This window comes from Durio zibethinus, chromosome 8 (assembly GCF_047325235.1).
Source record: "Durio zibethinus cultivar Kanyao isolate XHJ-2024 chromosome 8, ASM4732523v1, whole genome shotgun sequence".
Classification (NCBI taxonomy): Eukaryota; Viridiplantae; Streptophyta; class Magnoliopsida; order Malvales; family Malvaceae; genus Durio; species Durio zibethinus.
Window position 1 is genome coordinate 26036059 of NC_143169.1, and position 20172 is coordinate 26056230.

A 20172-nucleotide genomic window follows, 5' to 3' on the forward strand; every position below is an offset into this window, starting at 1 on the left:
CACTAACCTGCATCCTCATTCTCAGAATGTCCTCAACCTTACCTAGCTTGCATCAGTGAATCTGATCACACTGCATGATTTCCTTTATTCATAAATGGACATCTTGGACCATTTATATATAATTCCAAACCATTTTACATTTCGTATAGTTCACCCTTACATTTAATTACTACTTGGGACGGCAATAGAAATGTTGACTGAACAATTCTTTTAATTGTATGATTCAAATAAAGAAAACTTTAAAGTAATTACATTTAACGATGATGATTCAAACAGGGTTGTTCATGTGGCATCCTTATTGAGCTCTTTTTTTTTTTTTGGTTTTTAATTTTTATTTTTATTAAATAAATTTAAGGAGAAGAAATGCCAATCGGGATATTCATGTATCACCTCCATTTAGTTTTCTTATTTTTTATTTTTTTAATTAGATAAATTTTATAAAAAATAATATAAAAATTATTTTTAATTTAAGTTTATTAAAATTTATCTCAAAATAATAGCCAAAATAAAGTAAACTATGAATTATTTTAATTAAGAAAATAGTTAAATCTACGTGCAGGCTCATTTCTAATATTCAAAAAGGTGATAAAGAAAACTATTTAAACCCCATCTCTTAATTTGAACCTTAAAACATGCTAGTAATTGATTTATAGAGATCATTGGTAATTAATTACTTTTTTAGTCAACTATTAGACTGTGAAACAAGTGCCGAAAAATGGATAGGCCTTAGTTTTTCAATCCTGACATTTTGAATTCAGAGTTGTTGGATTTTTTGGGGCTGGGCTGAGCCCAATAGCTCGGTAATTGAGTTCCTAATAAGGTCTAAAATCCATTTAACTAAAATTTATGATTCTTAAAACTTATGTAAGTAAATCCATACATTTATATTATAAAAATTATCATGTTCACTTGTATTAGTGTAGTTTTTAAATTTTATTATCAAGATGATAACAATAGTGTGAGTAGTTGATAGAATATTAAATTTTTAATTTTAATGATCAAAGTTTAAATTATAATAATTTTAAATATGAATTCTTTATATCATCTTACATTATAAATGCATATATAATAATACATATAAAGCAAGTAGTAAAAAGCTGAAAACTATGGTATAAAATGTGAAAATTATAGTGGGGAAGTGGGGGTTAGATAATAGGAAGCCTCTATAATAGTTAAAAAATATGACTTATTACTATATTACAATAGTATTATCTCATTATAATAATTTTGTAAGAAACATTTATGAAGTAAGAAAGGGTCAAAATTTATATATGCTTCACAAACATTTTTATAAAATTACAAAAAAGTTTAACTATCACCAAAAATAAAATTCAGATATATATAATTTTGCTAATCAAGGTATTTCAACTTTTGATATTTGAAGTTACCTTCGTAAATGAAATCTCATTTGAAATCCTACAACTAATTAATTCATTTTGATACTTTAATTGTCATCGGAATGTAATTTTTTTTTTTTTTTTTACTTACTGAGACTGACATAAATACTTAAATTTTTTTGTTAAACGACTTTAATTTTATCAAAATCATTTTCTTTTATAGTTATATATATATATATATATATATATATGTGTGTGTGTGTATGTGTGTGTATGTGTAAAATGTATGTATAAGTGCTTGTAGAATGTATATGTGTAAGTGTGTGTAAAAATAAAAAAAAATGAAGCATTTAAATTACAAGTTTTCCTCTCAAATAGATTTACTTTCAAGGTTTTTCAAATCTTTTATCTATGTTTTTAGGTAATAAAAATGTCAGTCTATAATTTATAATAGTACGAGCAACATGATCATGGTACTTGATACACACCATATAACTTACAAGTATGCAAAATTACATAAAAATAGAGGGTTTTATTTTATTTTAATTTTATCCTATTTTTGAGACAGCACGAGGAAAAAGACCCAAAGCTTTATATTTATTTTTAATAAGTCATAAGCATCCCCATAATTAAGCTGAAAGTTGATCCGTCGGCACTCAAATGGAACCTTTGAAGCCTTTATTGTAAGCATATTCAACAAGTAAATCCAACTCATAATTGGTGCAGTCGATCAAATTGTCCTTATTTTTATCAGCAACGTCAATGGCCTCTTCAACTTGCTTGTTTGGCATGAGTGCACCTAGATGTTCAAAAGCATCCTTGAGCTGGTTCCTGGTGAGGCTGCCCTGCTTAGAGTAAGCTCGAAACACTTGTTCCATTTTGTTTTTCTGATCCTTGTTATCCTTTGTGGCTTGCATTGTGGTTTTTGAGGTTTATGACAGGGTGATATTAGACAGAAGGCTTGCCTAGCTTGGTTTGTTTTTCTTTTCCAATGCAATTTGTTTATATAGAGCCGAAACTCTGAATACGATTCTGTTGAATTTTAGGGGAATAAAACATTTTTTGGTGGTGGGTTTTAAAATTTGATTTCCATCTTTTTTATCAATAAAATTAATAAATCAATCAACAAATTTTTATAATGAATTAATACTTCAAAAAAAAAAATTCCAAGAAGATTGGTACGAATAAAAATATTAATGTTAATTTCTTTTTCTTCTGGCTTCAAATTAACCTCAGATTGGAAAATGCTAAATAGCAGCCTCCTCTATCTTGTGTCCATTTTTCTATTGTTTCATTTGTTTTTGCTGGTGAAAAGGCCACCGCCCGTTAGGTGCTTGATGCTGTACTTTCCTTTCTTCCTAGTATTTTACTGCTGCTTTACTGCTTTACGTATTTACAGCTAAAAATAAAAGCAGGGGAGGCTTGTTTTCAGATAATTAATCATGATTTTCAAGATAATTATTAACTATTGTATATTTTTCTAATTCATCAAAATTTCTTCAGTGGCGAGTGTTGCTTCCAAACTTTAACAGGTCAACCCCTGCTGAGAAACACAAATATCGTGATTCTCTATGAATCTATTCTTTATTTATGTTCTAGCTGTCAGCTGATAACTATCTTGTTCTTGCAGCTTCAACTCCAATTAAAGCTATGTTTCCTCAAACAAGAAAAAAAAAATTCTAGAGTTATATATGCAATGCAATGGCATAAAACTATAGTCAGATGAATCCATTTCTATCAGAATCAGGGGCCACCGTTACACGAAAAAGTTTGAAGAGAATGGTCTTGTTGCTGGTTGGACAGATCTTGATCATACACATTGAATTACTAGTATATATATATATCAAATAGTTAATTTTGCACAGATTTGAGGATGAGAGGATGTCCACGAGGTATTGTCTCTTTTATTTTTGTTTTTATTAGGTTTTGGTTTTTAATTGGGTTTTGTTTTTCATTTTTTTTTACTTTATTTTTTAATATCCATCCATTTTCATTTTATTTTTGCTATTCTTTATTTTTTGGGTTTTTAACTTTAATTTTTAATTGAATATTATTTTGTAAAAAATCAATAAAGGTAATAACAAAATAACATGAATTCAATGGATTTTTATTCATTCCGTTCCAATGATGGAGCATATTTTAAAAATTAAAAATTCAATCAAAGATTTTTTTTTAAGTCGAGATCAAATCAAACATGAGTTTAAAATGTTTCATTTCGCTCTGAACACACACATATATACATATATATATATATATATACATATATATGCATATATTTTTATCATACATCAATTCATCTATTATATTAAAGTTATAGATTTTAGGAGAATAAGATGGTATCTACGTGACATTGCATTTGTAGAGATCTATATCCAACTTGTGAGGTATTATCTGTTTTAATCTAAAAGTCTCATTATTTTATTCAATAAAAGATATTTCACAGATTTGGGTTTAGATCTTTATATATATACGATAATAGAACTTCAGATTACTTTGATGTGGGATTGGGGTGTCACAAATTTCTCCTGTTAAAGCTTAATATCCCTGTCAAGCTCAATACAAAGCATACACAGATCACATGATCACACTAGCATTGGGATTCTAGAAGTGACTCCCACCGTGTAGCATTTAACTCCAGCAAGGTTTCGATTCACTTTGATCAAATTGATACACTTTCTGTTAATTTGAGATAACTAGGTTACGTTATTATTATTTTTTTTAAATCTAGCTTGAATAAGAGTAATATTTTGGGTATTAGGCTTTGACCTTGGTATATATAAAAATATATTTTATTATTTATTTAATTCTATATTTATACATTTATTTTCTTAAAAATATTGTTTAATATCGTAATTTAATAAATTCATGTGTCACCCTTTTTGACTTCTTTATTTTTACCATTTTCTTTGTTTTCAAAATTTTTTATTAGATAAATCCTTTAAAAAAAAAGTCAATGGATATAGGGATGACAAAATAACTTATATCTTTTAAAGAAAGAACCTACGATTAAGTCAAGCTTGAAGCATTGATCTTCATGCAGGTTGCCAGGTTCACGCAAAAACTTCAAATTTCAATTGAAAAGTTTATTCTAAACCCAGAAAAGCCAAAAAAAGTTTTTAGATTTTTAAAAATCTAAGAGAAATCCTAGAATCAAAAGCCAACAGAAAATCCCAACAAAAATCTCAGAAACTTAATAAAATATAAAATCAAACTCAGAAATTAAAACCCAAATTTAGGAAACTTAAAAGTAAATCGAATCAAACTTAGAATGAAATAAAATCACAAAAACCAAAAAAAAAAAATCCCAGAATTTGCTTCAATGATTCCTTCTCAAAAAAAAAAAAAAGAAAAAGAAAACTAAGATCCCTAGAATTTTTCTTTTTTCTTCATTTCTCCTTTTTTTGTGTATGGTTGATTGTTGTTTATATATGACATTTTTCTAGGAATTTTAGGGATTTGCATTGAATGAAAATGATTGCAGATCTAATTATGCTCTGAATTAATTTTTTCTTAATTCTCTTTAAAATCTATTTAATAAATTTCTAAAATTGTCTTGATTTTTTTTTATTTTTAGAATTCCTTAAAATTTTTTAAATTAAATTTGGCTTTGATTCCTTGATTTGCTTTCTTTTCAACCTTTCTTTAATATTTGAAGAGATCATGTTTTAATTTTAATTGTTGAGATCATCCTTGATTAGTGCTCAAATTACTCCACAAATTTTATTGAAATGATTTATGATAAAACTTTAAAACTAGATAAATAAAAGACTAAAATATAAAAATAAATAAATAAATAAATAAGATAAACAAGATATAAAAAAATTTAAGAATTAGACAATTGAACTTGGTTTGAAGCTTGAACTAAATAGGATGTCTATATCAACTACTAAGGTTTGAAACAAGTGCCAAAAAATGGATAGACCTTATTATTTCAATCCCTGGCACTTTGAGTTTAGCGTTGTTGGATTCCTTTGGGACTGGGCTGAGCCTAATGGCTAATTAATTGAGTTCTTAATCGGGCCTAAAATCTATTTAACCACAATTTATGGTTCTTAAAACTTAAGTATGCCTGTACATTATATTATAAAAATTATCACTATAGACATCGAATTTTGTTCGAGTTTACCATTTTCAATTTTTTATAATGTTAATAATAATAACAATAATAATAATAATATTGATTTATTAAAATAAAAATTAATAAATTAAAATATATAATAATAATAAGTTTTTTTTTTTTAAAAAAAAGAAAAGAGAATGGGGTTGGGACAGGGATAGGCATGGTGCTATGCACGGCACTAGCTTGTTCACCTATTCTTGTCACTACCATTCCAACCCCATTAGAACCCCTGTACCTCACTTGCCCCAACTGCCCAGCACCATCGACCCTACTTTGCCATGACACCTACACCTTGCCAGGTGCGCACTCTACTAACCACCACTATTTCAGCCCTATAAAGCACCCATCATTTTGGCTCTCAGACACCCAAATGACACAGAAACATCAAGCTCTCCCTTACCCAAAAAACTCAAAACTCCTCACACCCAAACACTCTCTCATCCTCACTTATTAGAAAATAGAAAAAAAAACCCCAAAACAAATCCATAAAAACAAGAAAAACAACGACATAGTCCTCTCCGTAAGGAGAAACCTCAGTGCCATAACCACTCTGCAATAAGAAAGAGAAATCATTAGTTTAAGTATTTCAGAAGAAAAAAAGAAAAAAACAAAAAATTCAAAGACCGATTCGCAACATCAAGCCTTTTTCAGGTAAAAAGAAGGTCAGATTCGAAAAGAAGGCGTTGAGATGAATTTTTGATCATTTTTTGATCATTTTTCAGTCATCGACGATCGCCGGCAACGATCATCGATAGTGATTTTAGGCGGCGACTAATGTGATGACAGGGTGTCGATTTTTGGCAAACCCAGAGAGAGTTGGGAGAGCTCAAATTTTTTTTTGGGGAGGAGGGATCAAATGAACTGAAAAAAAAACTAACTTTTATAGAAAACCATAGGAGTAAAACGACGCCATTTTAAGTTTAGGAGCAAAACGACACCGTTTTGAGCATAAGAGGCTCCGCGCTTGCCCGTTGATCCGACTCAAGATTCGTGCAAATCAACCTACTGACCCATCTCATCCAGCCTTCAACCGATCCAAACGAGCCACCAGCAAATCGGTTTGAATCGGTTTGAACCGCCTCTGCTTTAAACCGTCAGACTGGACTGAACCGTTGACCGATTTGGTTCAGGTTTTTTTTTTTTTTAATTTTTTTAAAACTATTTTTTTATCATTTTAACTTTATTATTATTGTTAATTATGCATATTTTAATACTATTAGATTTTATTAGAATAAGTATATGTTGTTTATGTTAATAATAATGATAATGATAATGATATTAATTAAAAAAATGTGTTGTTAAAACTTTTAATTCCTTTTAACATTTTTTAACCCAAGTGTTGAAAACAAATAAATAATAATAAAAAAAATACAAAATAATAAAATTTTTTTTTTCCTGCCTAGATGTTAGAGGGAATACAATCGTGCTTTAAATAATAGTAATTTCGCCTAGATGTTGAGAAATTATTATTAGAAAAAAATTTAATTAAAATTATTAACTCTTTATAATAAAAAAATTGTTTTCTTGAAATTTACAAAAATTGAACTTGCTCAAAAAATCCGTCTAGACGTTGGAGATTTTTAGAGATGTTCGTGTTTTGTTTTTTTTAAATTTCAAAAATCAAAATTTTGAAATTTAATCCTAAATCCTCCAAACCCTCCAAACAAAACCCTAAACCCCCTAAACTCCTAAAATTAAACCCCGAACCTCCAAACCCTAAAAAATAAAACTCTAAACACTTCAAACCCTAAAAACAAAACCCTAAACCCTCTGAACCTTAAAAACGAAACCTTAAACCCTAGAAATCCAAAATCCCAAACCCTAAATTCTAGTCCCTAAACACTAAAGCCTAAAATAAAAATCCAAAATCCCAAACCTTAATATCCAAAATTGAAAAATCCAAATTTCTAAAAACCCCTAAAATCCAAAGGTAAAGACCCAAAATTTGATTCACATTTCTGAATCTTCAAAATCTTAAGACCTTAATCTTTAAAACCTCGACTCAAGCTCTAACTAAAACCACATGAAAATTCTAAGGACACATGTGAAAATCTCACTTGAAGTAATTTGTTCTCGAATGCTGCCTAGATGATGAGGTATTTAAAAAATTTTATTTTATTAAGTTTTTTCACATGAATTCTTAATTCGCATTAATAAAGGGATTATTAAATAAAAAGTACTAATAAAGATGGGATCTTAAATATAAACAGTCGCACCTAAGCTCTACCTAGATGTTGAAGAGTCGGGATGGTCTCATTATACTTAAGAACCCAACTTTAAAATTGCATTTCATTCTACATGACATTCATTGGCATACATATATTAGCGCATTATCATTTATAGTTGTCTGCATTCCTCTGTCTTTAATTTTTATTTACTGCTCGATGATAAAACGTTTATTAATAAAAAAGAGACGATACATTTTTTTTTGCAATTTGTAATGTTTTAAAATAAAACAAAAAAAATAACATTTCGAAAGAAATAATTTTTGGTACTCTGCCTAGATGTTGGAGAGTCACCGACAATTATTTTCTATAAAGAGTGTTATTTCATTTTAAGGATTGTTGTGTTAAATCTTAAGCAAAAAGAGTTATTTCAAATTCTGCCTAAATGTTGGAGAATTTTAAGATAATTCTTTAACTTAAAGATTTTTCTGATATTCCTAAATAAAGAGTTTTAGCAAAATTTTATTTATTTATTTTTTACGAAAGGGATTATTATTAAATTTTAAATTAAAACTATTTCATCCAATACCGAAAATAGCGCATGATTAAAAGGTACCAATTTATGGGTGTTGTGGGGGTGTTAATCCTTCCTCACACGTAACCGACTCTCGGACCCAACTGATTTTTGTAAACCAAAATTTATCTTTTTGATAAACTTTAAACCCGTTTTTATAGTTTTATTGAAAGGATAAACTTTTGGGTGATAAATCACATCTTAACAAAGATTAGTGGTGACTCCTCTTTTATTTTTCCCAATCCTAAAATTCTTTACGTCTGACAGTCTCAAAATCGTTACAAGAATCACATTCACTTGTAGCAATAGAGTTTTTAAATTTTATTATCAAGATTGTAACAGTAATGTGAGCTGTTGATATAATATTAAATTTTTAATTTTAACAATCAGAGTTCAAATTATGATAATTTTAAATATGAATTCTTTATATCATCTTACATTATACATGCACATGTAATAATACATATAAAGCAAGTAATAAAAAGCAAAAAAACTATCCTGTAAAATGTGAAAATTGTAGTGAGAAATTTGGGGTTAGATAATAGGAAGCCTTAAAAAATATGAATTATTATCGAATTACAGTAGCATCGTCTCACTATAATAATTTTGTAAGAAACCCTTATGAAACAAGAAAGGGTCTAAATTTATAACTGAAAAATGAATTAATTAATAGTAGGATAGAAAAATAATTTAAAAGATAACAATTTGTAATTTCATAATCAAATAAATGATTTTTTAAAAACTAATGTAAAACTGTGTTTTCTAAACCAACATAATGCATAAATGAAATCACAAATTAATCCTTCATATATGCCTCACAAACATTTTAATAAAATTACAAAAAAAAATTTAACTATTTCCAAAAATAAAATTCAGATATATATAATATTGCTAAACATGCTATTTCAACTTTTGATAATTGAAGTTACTTTCATAAAAGAAATCCCACTTGAAATCCTGCAACTATTTAACTCATTTTGATATTCTAATTCTTATTAGTGTGTAATTTTCTTTTGCCTGTTAAGACCAGCATCATTACATATTTGAATTTTTTTGTCAAACATCTTCAATTTTATCAAAACCATTTTCTTTTATACATATATGCGCGTGCAAACACATGCGTAAGTGTGTGTAAAAATAAAAGAATTAAGAGTTTAAATTAGATATATATATATATACACACTATCTGCTTTCTTTCTGAATATGTTTACTGTTAAATTTTCTCGAATCTTTTATCATATTTTTAGGTAATAAAATAATTAGTGTATAATAGTACGATCAACATGTTCATGGTATTTGATGCCCACAACATAACTTGCAAGCATGCAAAATTACACACAGATTTGCATAAAAATAGGGGTTTTATTTTATTTTAATTTTATCATGTTTTGGAGACAACACGAAAGAAAAACCCAAAGATATATATTTATTTTTCATCAGTCATAAGCACCCCCAATACTTAGGCTGAAAGTTGATCCATCAGCACTTAATCGGAACCGCTGAAGCCTTTATTGTAAGCATATTCAACAAGGGAATCCAACTCATCATTGGTGCAGTCGATCAAATTGTCCTTATTTTTATCAGCAACGTCCATGGCCTCTTCAACTTGCTTGTTTGGCGTGAGCGCACCTAGATGTTCAAAAGCATCCTTGAGCTGGTCCCTGGTGAGGCTGCCCTGCTTAGAGTAAGATCGAAACACTTGTTCCAATTTGTTTTTCTGATCCTTGTTATCCTTTGTGGCTTGCATTGTGGATTTGAGGTTTATGACAGGGTGATATTAGAGAGAAGGCTTGCTTAGCTTGGTTTGGTTTTTTTTTCAATGCAATTTGTTTATATATACCCAAAACTCTGAATACGATTCTGTTGAAGTGTCGGGGAATAAATCATTTTTTGGTGGTGGGTTTTAAATTTTGATTTCCATCCTTTTTATCAATAAATTAATAAATCAATCAATAAATTTTTATAATGAATACTTAAAAAAAATATTCCAAGAGGAATGGTACGAATAAAAATATTAATGTTAATTTCTTCTTTTCTTCTGGCTTCAAATTAACCACAGATTAGAAAATGCTAAATAGCAGCCTCCACTATCTTGTGTCGTAGTGATGATACAAGGCTCCACTATCTTGTATCCATTTTCTATTGTTTCATTTGTTTTAGCCCTCATTTGCCGTTTTTAGTTTTTTTTTTTTTTTCGTGGTTGCCTGATTAAATGATGCATTTTGGTCCATTTGGTTTTAATGAATTTTCAAAATGTGGTAGATCTCGTGAAAGGAGTTCTAGGAAGTACTTTGATGAGCATGCTTGTAAATTGTGATAATTATTGTGTATGAATGTTAAGTTATCCAAAAATAAGTAAGTTTAGTATTAGGACTTTCTTTCTTTTATTGTTCGCTGTAAATGATTCTGGAGCAAAGCAAACTGCTGTCAAACTAATTAATTGCATTGTACCACTTTCAGGAATCGTGGCTTTAGTAGGTTAAAACCGTATACATGTTTCTCTCTCATATGTTCTTAATCTGGGTAGGATAGAACTAAGTATGGGCTATTTCAATTCCTTTGCACCTTTTTTCCCTTGTTCTGTAATGTTTTCTCAACCACCCTTTTCAAGGGGAAAGCTGTAATATATATATTTTTTTCTTTTCTTTCTTTTTAAATTAGATAATTTTGTAAAAAAATTATATTGATGAAAGTATTTACATGTCATCCAGATTTAATCGATCAATAAATTTTTATAATGAATACAAATAAACAAATATTCCAAGAGGATTGGTACGAATAAGAATATTAATGTTGGCTTGAAATTAACCACAGATTGGAAAATGCTAAGCGTAGTGGTAGTAGCCTCCCTTTCTTGTCCCCTAGTGATGATAGCAGCCTCCACTATCTTGTGTCCATTTTCTATTGTTTCTTTTGATTTTGCTGGTGAAAAGGCTAGACAACAAAGTCAGGAGTAAATCTAAACTCTCACCCTGTCCAAATTTGAGCTGTTTCTACACGAAAAAGTTTGAAGAGAATCGTCTTGTTGCTACTGGTTGGACAGAACTTGATCATACACATTGATTTTGTAAAAACTGATAATTTGATGGAAGTGTCTTGTTTGTAGGATAATTTGATATTATTGGTTAAAAATATTGTCATAATATATAAATTCATGGACCCATCACTAACATAAACTTTAGGAGTTATCATCATTTTTTTTTAATTAAGTGCGATTGATCATCTAATTGATCTATTCTATTTAAAAAGGATTTTCAATATAGACATAGGTATCTTTAAATAATAGATTTTAAAATCCACGAAACAAGATTTTAGTTTCAAGAATACAATTATGCATGATGAAGGTTATAGCACCCTTACAGTACATATCCAAATGATGGTATCAGTTTGATTTTAAATTATCCAAGCTTTGAAATATTCTTATAATTTTACCTAGTAATTTAATTATTAGAAATTGATCATAAAATTACTCCAATAGTTTGGTAAAAATGTAAGATAATTTTCTCACCTCATGAGTATTCATAGAGACTAATGTCTCACTCTGAAGTGGCTCCGTCATCGGATTTATTACTATATTTTATTTAAAAAATAATTAGTAAAATCCTTCAATAGTTTGGTAAGATTTTATTTTGTTGCAGATCTTCTAATACTTTGATGAGATTTTATTTGAAAATCATTTATAAAATTTTATTTTGATGTAGAATTTCAAATAGTTTGGTGAGATTTTATTTGAAAATCATTTATAAAATTTTACTTTGAAAAAATTCATTAAATCTTCCAGTTTGATAAGATTTAATTCAAGATTTTAATCCTCCAATAGTTTGGTAGGATTAAAAATGTATTACTTTATTTTAATCTAAAAATTCATTAAATTCTTCAATAGTTTGGTAAGACTTTATTCAAGATTTAAATTCTCCAATAGTTTGATAAGATTTAAAATTTATTATTAAAAAAATTATACTATGAAATTCTCCTTTAGTTTGGTAAAATTCAGAATTTAAAATTTCTAAACCCATGAAATAAAAAATTCATAATTTAAAACTCATAATCTTTAAATTTTATTTTAAACATACATAAAAAAAATTAAAATAAATGAATAAATATATAAATAAACAAAATGTGATAATTACCCTAATGGATGAAGACATGCCTAGGTGGAAGTATCTCTTGATTTGTGGTGATAGATAATCACCAATTCGAACCAAAAAGCTCTGCCACCAATTCTAACCTAAGAGCTTGGGTATAAATTGTTACTCATCCATTTCCTGGTGGGTTTCCCTTTTTTTTTTCCCCTCTTTTTTTGTGTGTGTTATTGATTGGTGTTTATATCGAGCCTTCTACTAAGAGTTTTAGGGATTTACATTGAATGAAAAGGATTGTAGATCTAATTGTTCTTTGAATTAATTTTTTCTTGATTCTCTTTAAAATTTGTTTAATTAATTTTTAGAATTGTCTCGATTTTCCTTGATTTTCATAATCCTTCAAAACTTCCTAAATTAAATTTGACTTTGATTCCTTGATTTGCTTTCTTTTCAACATTCCTTTAATATTTGAAGAAATAATGTTTTAGTCTTAATTGTCGAGATCATCCTTGATTAGTGCTCAAATTACTCCACAAAATTCATTGACATGATTTATGATAAAAATTTAAAACCAAATAAATAAAAGACTAAAACATAAAAATAAATAAATAATACATAAGACAAAAAAGATATAAAAAGAAATATAGGAAATTGGATAATTGGGCTTGGTTTAAGCCCCGGACTAAATAGGGTGTCTATAGCTGGCCTTTTTGCATAGTTTCTATGAAATAGAAATTGTGCAAAGATATAGAAACCCATTACGTTTGGGCCCACATTATTCAACTTTTTTTTTAAAGGCTCTTGAAAACGAAGGCACACAATTTTTTTAAAAATTAAGGATGACACTTGAAAGTTTTGATAATCATGCCTAGAGGTTTTATAGATTGTGTCCAAAGAGCTTGAAAATTAAGCCTAGAGTCTTACAAATCATTCATTGAAAAATGCTCCTTTAAACAAAGGCTACACAACTTTTAAAAAGGTACCTGAAAGTTTTAAAAAATCATGCCCAAAGGTCTTAGAGATTATGCTTAGAGGTCTTGCAAATTTCAACTCTAAAACAAATTTAGCTTGGAAGACTTACGAATCTTACTTGGAGGACTTAGGGATTATGCTTAGAGCTTTTACAAATCTCGATCTTAAAATAGATTAACTCGCAAGACTTACAATTCTTGCTTGAAGGACTCAGAGATTACACCTTGAGGTGTTACAAATCTTGACTTTAAAATAGATTCAGCTCGGAAGACTTATGAATTTTGTCCAAAGGACTTAGGGATTACGCTTGGAGGTCTTACAAATCTTAACTTTAAAACAGATTCAACTCAGAAGACTTATGAATATTGCCCAAAAGACTTGGAGATTATACCCAGAGGTCTGACAAATCTCAACTCTAAAACAGATTCAACTCGAAAGACTTATGAATTTTTCCTAGAGGTCTTACAAATTAAACTTAAAAAAAGCTTATTTAAAATAAATGTTCAACCACTTTAAAAAGAAAAAAGATATTTGGAGTTTTTAAAAATCATACCTGGAGGTCTTATAGATATTGCCTGAAGGACTTGAAAAATAGTCAAAGATGTACCCAAAGGCTTTTAAGAAAAAAATTACCTAAAAGTTTTTTTAAGATTGATACTCAAAAATTTTAAAAAATATACCCTAAGGTAAAATCTTATTTGATCAAAGTTCCTTTTTTATGAAAAATTTAAGTCAACACTTCTTTTTCTTGAAAAATATGAATGCAACATATGAAATAGATGTGATGCATACTATGCAAGAAATGCATGAAGTGCAATGAATGTAATGTATGAATTTTATACTAAATGTCCTTAATTGTAGTAATAGGATCCTTGAAAACTTTTTCTTTATTCCATCTTTCCATGACATAGCCTTTCACATCTTAAAGTATACATTCTTAGCATTTTCATTCTTGAAAACTATTTTTCTCCTTTAGTGAGTTGTTTCAATTTCAATCCCTTGCATTTGGCATTTTCTTGCCTCAGAAAGGTCTCTTATAATATCCACCATATTTTGAATATTTCTCAAAACTTCCCAAGAATAGCAATGGAAATTACCCCAGACAATTTTTTTTCGTACATGATCAAATCTTTTAAAAACTGGTGATTATTGCTTAGAATAAGGACAATGAACCATAATTTTGGTCTTCCAAAAGGATGCAATGGTTTGGCACATCAAGAACGATCTTAATTACCAAAAGAATTTGGCCACTAAATGAGAACATGAACATCTTGTCATCTAGGCTCACAATTGAAAATAGTCTTTCAAAGTGCAATAATTTTTACACTACTTTCAATTCTTGTTATGTGGTATTTTAATAAATGTCAAGACCAACTATGTTAGGCTCAAAATTTCAAGTTTGACAAAGGAAAAAGGCTTAAATTTTAGAGGCAATCTTCATAGTGAGATCAATCTTTTTGGGCCTTTAAAGAAAAGTCTCCTTAGTGCTACATGAAAAGTCATGAGTTGCTTTCAGAGTTTTAATTTTGCTCTAAGCTATCTTTTTGGGTTTTTATCCTAGAGCTTCATTTTTTTCTTTTTTCTTTTTTGATATTCCATCATGCATTTGAGCATTCAAAATTCATCAAAAAGTGAAGGTGATTTTCTAAAGAAAAACTCCTCAATTTAGATATCCATACTTAATCAAAATGGACTTTTTAAAGGAGGTAAGGTGGGCTAGGGTTTAGGGTTTTGAAAGAAAGCATAAATAGACCTAAAAAATGTATTTACAGGTGATCGAACCAAAGATCATTTCTTTTCCATAAACATCTTTCCTTTTTTTTAAGCATGCCTTTTAGCTTTTCTCTTTTTTTTTTTTCTTTTCTTTTTTTTTCTTTTGCATGAGCTCAAAATTTTTGAAACTTTTCTTATTTCAAGCTTGATTCTTAACATAAGGCATTATTTTCTAACCCTCAATGCAAGATTAGATGCCATCTCGATGAGATCCTTTTTTCTTGAACTTGCCCCTCAAATTTGAAGGGTGATCCTTGGTTAAGGTTCATTCAGAAAGAATAATCAATAGGCTAAAAAAGGGTAGCAAATGGATATTTTCTTCCTTTGTGAAAGAAATTTGAAAGATAGTCATTTTTCATTTCAAGTATGGATACCTTTTGAAAAGCAATTCTCAAGAGACAACTTATTTTCTGATTAATTTTAAGTTCATTTGAATACCCCACATGCATGATTTCACAATCAACTTTTTTTTTTTTTGGCAACTCATGCATTTTGATAACAAAACCATCTAAATGTTCATCAATCAAAAGATCAAAAGGGTTATTTGGGACATAAAGTAAATTTGGCTTTTGCCAAATGATCACTTGGTAAAGGATTCAAAAAAAAAAAAAAGATGAATGTAGCACAAGCTAAAATATTAAAAAAAATATGGCTCAAGAAATTTAGGTGGTGACGTGTTTGAAATAAGCTTGACATTTATTAAAACACTAAAAAACAAAAACGCTTAAGAGAGTGCCTTAAAAGATTTTACAAATTAATTGACTATCTCATTATTCATAGCCCAAATTAAGATCAATAAATTTTAAGGTTCATCATGGTCAAATAAGGTGAAGTTTTGAAACTTTAATCCTTAGAAATTCTCAAGGTTTTTAATCTTCTAAATGAAAACAATTAAATGTTTAGGGAAATAGCTTAAGATACTTATTCCTAATAATAATCACCAAATTTCTTGAAATATTTTTTCACATGCATTTGTAAGAACCTAAACAATCAAAACTCATAAGAAACCAATGACTTCATGCCCAAGAAATCAATATACAAAGAATAATCAACCTATTATAAAATAACTTTTCATTGCTCAAAAAGCTCTAGGGTCAAGGTGCCACTATGGATAAGGCTTTTAAACTTTTCTTACAATTGTTTGCATTTTTTAGTCGAGTGCGCAATTACCCCCATGTGATAATCATATTTACCATTTATATCATAACTCTTGGCTAATGGATTTGAAGTTGCTTTCAAAAGTATTGAGGCGAGGTACTAGTATTTTATCAGCAAAAACAAAAGAGTGAAAATTAGAATTGAAATTTTCTCTAGATTGTTTCTTGATCTTCTTTGGCCATTCAATGGTTAAGTAGCAGATTGGAGATAATGACTTATGTGAGGAGTTGATTGTTGGGTTAGTTGGGAAAAATAAGGATTATGAGAAAGGTTATTTATGGTAGGGTGGTAAGGTTAGTACATCAAGTGTGGGGTAAAGCTTCCAACCTATTTCCCTTTATACATCACGGCATGAACATCTTTTCTTTTCATTCTTGGTACACACATATCCTTTACGCCATGTGTATTATCTTCTTGAAGTTTTTCACTTTTTATGGCATTCTTTATTATCTCCCTTGATATGACCATGTCAGTAAAATTTTTTGTTGCGTTTCCAATCATTCTTTTATAGTGTAGAGCTTTTAAAGTGTTGACAAACAAGATTGTAGTTTTTTTTTCTATTAAAGAAAGTTGAACTTGGGCAGCAGCACTTTTCCACCTTTTAGCATATTCTTTGAAACTCTTAACATCTTTCTTCTCCATACTTTATAGAGACAATTGATCTGGGACTAACTCTACAATGTACTTGTATAGAGTTATGAATGCTTTAGCCTATTCTTTCCACGAAGTTATTTAAGTTCTATCCAACTAAGCATACCATTTAGTAGTAGATCCTGTAAGACTATCTTAGAATACATGAATAAAAAATTTATCATCATAGTTATAAGCAATCATTTTTTTATAGTATATAGTGGCATGGGTCATCGAGCATTTAATACCATTATTTTCTCAAATTTTGAGACCTTGAACTTTGGTGGAACAATCCCAGCTGACACCAAGTAAAGCTTCAATGCATACATAGATCTATAAAAATCTATATTTTTTATAGCTCGAAGCCTCTCTTATACGAGATCCATTTTTTTTTTAGCACATGAATCTTTTATTGCTTCAATAAACTTTTTTTTTAGTTTTACTAGCTTTTTAGAATCATCAAGGATTGGAATTGGTGAAGCTATTGAAAGTATTCCAAAACAAGAGTATGCCCCCTAAAGGTGGCACTTGTTGTGATTGTACCCTTTATGATGCTTGTATGTGGGCTTCTTCCACATTTTTCTCTCTATTCAAATTTTTTAGCATTTTTGTTATTTGAGCCAAATCTACTCTCATTTGTCTCAATTCGGCTATGTTGTTTTGGCTTCATAAGTGACAAGGAGATTACTTTGACGATCGGGCTCTTAAACCTTATTACCACAATTAGGAATTAGGATAATGTCTATTGCGAATTTATGCAAGAAAAGAAATGTATATATGAATGAATGGAGGCAAGCATTATAATAAGAAAGAGAAGAAAAAAAAATCTCTAATTAAAAATTATTTTGACAAAAACATCCAAAATCATTCCTAGGAAAAATCCTAAAATCTATTACCTGATCCTATTCTCTAGCTCTAAGATTTTGGTACTGCCATGGACAAGTTCTTCAGCCACTATGACTAGGCAATACCCTTTTAACAATCTTGGGCTTTCTTTTATCCTTAAAACTCAATGCATCATCTTTGATTAAACTTTGCACCTTATGTTTGAAAGTAATGCAATTTTTTATTGAATGGCCCATATTCCCAAAGTGATAATCACATTGAGCTTCAGCCTCAAACTATTTAGGATAAGGTGGTTTTAGTGGCTTTAAAGGAATTGGTGTGATTAGATAATTTTTGAGGAGTAGCAGGAATAATTTAATGTAAGTCACAAGAATTGGATCAATGATGACTCTCTCTTTTTTTTTCACTCAATGATTTTTTGAGTTGAATAGTTTTTTTACTCACAGGTGCAGAGTTTGGAGTAAAATTAGGTGTATATGCCCAAAAGTTCATTAGTGGGAAGCTCGGTTGCTAAGCACTAAGGTTTTGAAAAACATAATTCATAACTGGGAAAGTATATGAATATTGGATAATCTGTGGAGGTTGAACAAGAATAGGCCTTGTTTGGGATGCCAAAAGAGATTGTTTAGGAATAACCAGTTGGAGATTTAAGTATAAGCCAATTTGTAAAATCGATGCAAGGTTAGAAGGCCTTATCTCTTCTGCTTCTTTTCTGACTTGGTCTTTTCTTGGGCCATTGGATGCATTGACATGACTTGAATTGGCATCAATATTCTAAAAGGCTTTTTGATCTTGATAAGATGGTTGCTTAATGCACACATAAATTGGAGCTAATAAGAATTCTCGAGAATGAGCCACTTCAAGATTTTTCACCCTTTTCACTAGCTTGGTAAGTTGCATTTTTATTTCTTGTAGGTCATGTCCAAATTCCTTTGGTTGAGTTTCAAAGCTTAGATCTATGCTTTTAACAGATCTCCTATCTCTTCTGAATTGTTGTCCCAAAAGATTAAAAGATTTCCATTATGCAATGACATGATGAATGAATGATGATGATGATTTATGAATAAGTGAGATGCGTGAAATGAATGCAAATAGACAAACAAAGAAATAAATAAATGCAAACTTATTAATGCTAACATGATTCAAGCAAAAGAAAGTAACAAACTATAACAAAGTTAGCAACCAATTTAAAGAAAGAAAAAAAATAAAACAAGTTAATGCATAACTTAAAAGATATGTGACCTAATTTGGAGTATTTCTACAAAAAAGAAAGGACATGGATCTACCTATGGGTATTACAACACACTATATGTGGTTTAGGATTGATTCTACGGGTTCTCAAATTGTTCTTCATATCATTGTCTATCACAGATTGGTAAGACACCTTAATCCTCATCTATTATAAGTTACAAGCGAAAATGGTTCAATTCAAGTGGGAGTGTTTCGCTAGCCTATGTCGAGACATGAAATCTCATGAAGGAATAGGTACTTTACTGCCTTCTAAGGGATAGAACTTGAGTGTAGAATTCATGTTATTTTATTTTATTTAAAAAATTCATTAAATCCTCCAATAGTTTAGTAAGACTTAATTCAAGATTTAAATCCTCTAATAGTTTAGTAGGATTGAAAATTTATTAGTAAAAAAATTATATTATGAAATGCTTCAATAGTTTGGTAAAATTCATAATTTAAAATTTATAAACCCATAAAATAAAAAATTCATAATTTAAAACTCACAATCTTTAAATTTTATTTTAAACATACATAAAAAAAGTGAAATAAATGAATAAAAATATAAATAAACAAAATGTGGAAATTACCTTAATGGATGGAGACACGCCTAGATGGAAGTATCCTTTGATTTGTAGTGACAGATAATCACCAATTTGAACCAAAAAGCTCTGCTACCAATTCTAACCAAAGAGCTTGGGTATAGATTACTACTCATCCATTTCTTATTGGGTTTCCCTTTTTTTTTTTCCCCTTTTTTTGTGTGTGTGTGTATGTGTGTGTAATTGATTGGTGTTTATATAGGGCTTTTTGCTAGGAATTTTAGAGATTTGAATTGAATGAAAAGGATTGCAAATTTGATTATGCTCTAAATTGATTTTTTTTCTTGATTCTCTTTAAAATTTATTTAAGTAATTTTTGAAATTGTCTCGATTTTTCTTGATTTTCACAATCCCCCAAATTTTTTCAAATTAAATTTGACTTTGATTTCTTGATGTGCTTCTTTTTCAACCTTCTTTTACTTTTGAAAAGATCATGTTTTAGTCTTAATTATCGGGATCATCCTTGATTAATGCTCAAATTACTCCACAAATTTTATTTTATGATAAAAATTTAAAACTAGATAAATAAAAGACTAAAAAATAAAAAAGATAAATAAATAAATAAGACAAATAAGAAATAAAAAAATGTAGGAAATTGGACAATTAAGCTTAGTTTGAGGCCCGAACTAAATAGGGTGTCTACAAATATATATTTTTATACTTTTTTTTATTTTTAAATTAGA

General features: G+C 29.0%; 1 protein-coding gene across 1 annotated transcript; it reads right to left on the reverse strand.

The window, feature by feature from the left end:
- Positions 1 to 3657: 3657 nt before the first annotated feature.
- On the reverse strand, positions 3658 to 9943 carry LOC149517699 (calmodulin-like protein 5). Its single transcript, XM_089765102.1, has 5 exons — positions 9694 to 9943; positions 9473 to 9510; positions 5951 to 6007; positions 4342 to 4398; positions 3658 to 3738 (listed from the first exon to the last, which is right to left on the reverse strand). The coding sequence occupies exons 1-5, from the start codon at positions 9941 to 9943 to the stop codon at positions 3658 to 3660; spliced, it is 483 nt and encodes a 160-aa protein (XP_089621228.1).
- Between the last annotated feature and the right edge of the window lie 10229 nt (positions 9944 to 20172).

Excerpts from the sequence above, each read along its gene's own strand:
- LOC149517699 (XM_089765102.1), bottom strand. The coding sequence starts at position 9,943 with ATGCAAGCCACAAAGGATAACAAGGATCAGAAAAACAAATTGGAACAA. Across the intron at positions 6,008-9,472 it reads ATACCATGAACATGTTGATC|AGTGGTTATGGCACTGAGGT; the intron begins GTACTATTATAC and ends TTCTTATTGCAG. Across the intron at positions 4,399-5,950 it reads ACTATGTCGTTGTTTTTCTT|TTTTTGCGTGAACCTGGCAA; the intron begins GTTTTTATGGAT and ends TGAAATTTGAAG.